A 3287-nucleotide genomic window follows, 5' to 3' on the forward strand; every position below is an offset into this window, starting at 1 on the left:
CTCTGGCAGGGGGTTGGACTAGATGATCTCCAGACATCCCTTCCAACCCCACCACTCTGTGATTCTGTGCTTTAATTACTCATGTGTTGTGGAGAGGACTGTGCTGTTCCTGTCACCTGGTTATTCTTGGTGTTTGTCACTCCTGTGTGTGTGCTCTGCCTGGCTGGGGGCCAGGACAGCAGCAGGGAATGCTGGAGGGCAGACGTTCAGACCAAGCTCTGTAGAAGTGCTGAAGCAATCTCAAAGAAGAAACCAACCATCTCCAACTCAGAAACTGTGCATTGAAATGAACGTTTTGCAGTGTTGGGAACTGTGGTTGGACTCGATGATCTTGAAGGTCTTTTCCAACCAAGGTAATTCTGTGTGACTCTGGGTTAATGGCCAATAGGGTTGATACATTTGACTGTTGGGGTATTCCTGGTGGAGAAGGTTCTCTCTCTAGTACCAGGGTCTCTACTGCTGCGTTTGTGTCACTGGATGTGCTAATGCCACCCTTTCTTTGGCAGGAGTGCCAAGTCAAAGCACTGTGGGACTTGCAACAAGTGTGTGTGTGGCTTTGATCACCACTGCAAATGGCTCAACAACTGTGTGGGGGAGAGGAATTACTGGTAAGAGCCTGGCCTTGTGACAGGACCACAGTAATGTCCCCTCTTCTCTTCCTAAGATCCTCCTGCACCTCACTCCAGGTTGTGCTCACCCACACTTTTCCTTCAGGACCCAGCTGAATAAAATCAGTCACTAGAATACCAGTTGGAAAATGCAACCGTGGTGGTGACATTCAGATAACCAGGGGTAAAGCTCCTGCACTTGGAGTTTTGTAGCTGAACATAATCTTATTATTTGGTATTAGGAAAAGCTTATGGGATGTTATTTGGGTGTCCTTAATGCTTTGGAGAGCTGGAGTGGGCATAGAACCATGACTGTGCTGTTCCAGTCTCTGAAACAACCTGCAGGAGCTCCAGCAGCACGGAGGGACCCTGGGCCAGGTTTGAGATGAGGAATAAAGAGGCTGGTTATTGTTTCTCTGTTTACTTCCCTGCCCTAAAACCAGGTGGGAAGCAAGGAGCTGGTGCTACTGGGTGCCACGTTGCACTGCCTGCAGGTTTCTGGCTGTTCTAGAAGAGCTGGCTGTTTTGTAACCATGGGTGGTCCAAAGGGTCACAGTTTAGTCCCTTGGGATGATGAATCAGAAGACAGACTGTTAGCCAGGGCCTACAAGGTAGGGCCTCCAAGAAAACTGGGGAGGGAGTTTTGACAAGGACTTCTAGGGAGAGGAGAAGGGGGATGGATTAAAACTGGAAGAGGGAGATTGAGGTGGGACGTGAGGAGGAAATTGTTTGGTGTGAGGGTGGTGAGAGCCTGGCCCAGGCTGCCCAGGGAAGCTGTGGCTGCCCCATCCCTGGCAGTGTTGAAGGGCAGGTTGGATGGGGCTTGGAGCAGCCTGGGCAGGTGGGAGGTGTCCCTGCCCATGCAGGGGGTTGGGACTGGATGATCTTTAATGTCCCTTTCAACCCAAACCAGTCTGGGATTCTGTGATGTTTCTATGATCACGTCACCACAACAGGCGTAGCCGGCCATATAACCATGGTGATTCTGAACTCTGTGTGTGTGCTGTGCTTGAAGCCCCTCAGATGTCTCCCCTTCCTGGCAGGCTCTTTCTGAACAGTGTCCTCTCTGCCATCCTGGGCCTGGCCCCTCTGCTGCTGGTCGCTTGCTACGTCCTGGTGCAGTTCTTCATCGACCCCGCGGCGCTGCGCTCCCACCCTCACTTCCACGGTACTGCCCTGCTCCCCTTGGGCCCCTCTCACCCAGCCAGCCTGGCTCCAGGCAGGAGCACATCCTTTGGGCTTCTCCCACTGAGGAGAAGCTCCATTCCTTACTCCTTCGGTTTGATGTTTCTGCAAGAGTGTTGTCCAGTTTCAGCTGGGTGGAACGTCTTTCCTTCCTGAGACCTTCCTAAAGGTCTTGCAGAGACAGGATTTCCAAGGCCTCCAGTGCATGATCTGGAGCAGCTCTGCTCTGGAGCCAGGCTGGGAGAGTTGGGGTGTTCAGCCTGGAGAAGAGAAGGCTCCAGGGAGACCTTAGAGCACCTTCCAGTGCCTGAAGGGGCTCCAGGAAAGCTGAGGAGGGGCTTGGGACAAGGGCAGGGAGGGAGAGGACAAGGGGGAAGGGATTAAAACTGGAAGAGGGAGGTTGAGGTGAGACATGAGGAGGAAATTGTTTGGTGTGAGGGTGGTGAGAGCCTGGCCCAGGTTGCCCAGGGAAGCTGTGGCTGCCCCATCCCTGGCAGTGTTGAAGGGCAGGTTGGATGGGGCTTGGAGCAACCTGGGCTGGTGGGAGGTGTCCCTGCCCATGCAAAGGGGTTGGAACCTGATGGTCTTTAAGGTCCCTTCCAGCCTGAACCAGTCTGTGATTCTATGATGATGCATTTGCAGCTACTTTTGAATTAACATTTTCGGCTGTTAGTTAGAAGGATTGAATACCTGGACCACCTCCTCACCTCCAGCTCTGTTTGTGTTCCAGCTCTGAAGAACCACACAGACTCCTGGTTCGTGTTCCTTCCTGCAGCTCCTGTTGAGACTCAGGCACCTGCCATTTTGGTGACAGCTGGGATCTTCATTCTTCTGAGCCTCATGACTGTGATCCTGCTTGGCCACCTCTTGATCTTTCACATCTATCTCAGTAGGTGTTGTGTTCCTGTTTCATTTGCTTCTTCTGCTTCTTCTACATGCACTGGTGTCCACCCGTGTCACAAAAGTGCACAGATGGTGCAAGATGGCAACTGGAGAGGTAGAAAAATTGAGGTTTAACCTACATCTGATTTTCCCCCAGCACCAGGTGGGCTTATCAGTGCCTGTGCAATGCAGGGTTTGCCTGGGGCCTGTGCGTTCCTGGCTCTGGGCTGTGTTATCCTGGGACTGAAAGCAGGTAGGAGAGCTGTAGTGGCTGGGTGGGATGAACTGGTTAGTGCCAGGGATGGCAGATCTAGGCTGGCTCCACACATGGGCCTTTGTGGGGCCCTGTGCTCCTGGCCTTCTGTTGTGGGAGGGAGTCTGTTTCTCTGTTACCCTCAAGATAAGAGGGACATGGAGCTGTTGGAGAGAGTCCAGAGGAGGCCACAGAGATGATCCAAGGGCTGGAGCAGCTCTGCTCTGGAGCCAGGCTGGGAGAGTTGGGGTGTTCAGCCTGGAGAAGAGAAGGCTCCAGGGAGACCTTAGAGCACCTTCCAGGGCCTGAAGGGGCTCCAGGAAAGCTGGGGAGGGACTTGGGACAAGGGCAGGGAGGGA

At 53.3% G+C, this 3287-nt stretch overlaps 1 protein-coding gene across 1 annotated transcript in view; it reads left to right on the forward strand.

Annotated features, from left to right (window-relative positions):
• The window catches only part of ZDHHC1 (zinc finger, DHHC-type containing 1), a 24208-nt gene that overhangs the window by 4045 nt on the left and 16876 nt on the right, over positions 1–3287 (forward strand). Inside the window, exons 3-5 of the mRNA XM_010001044.1 lie at positions 507–608; positions 1652–1776; positions 2524–2682. Coding sequence (XP_009999346.1) covers positions 507–608; positions 1652–1776; positions 2524–2682 — 386 coding nt within the window. The remainder of the gene's footprint in view (positions 1–506; positions 609–1651; positions 1777–2523; positions 2683–3287) is intronic.

The sequence above is a fragment of the Chaetura pelagica genome, unplaced genomic scaffold (genome assembly GCF_000747805.2).
Source record: "Chaetura pelagica isolate M959 unplaced genomic scaffold, ChaPel_1.0 scaffold856, whole genome shotgun sequence".
Lineage (NCBI taxonomy): Eukaryota > Metazoa > Chordata > Aves > Apodiformes > Apodidae > Chaetura > Chaetura pelagica.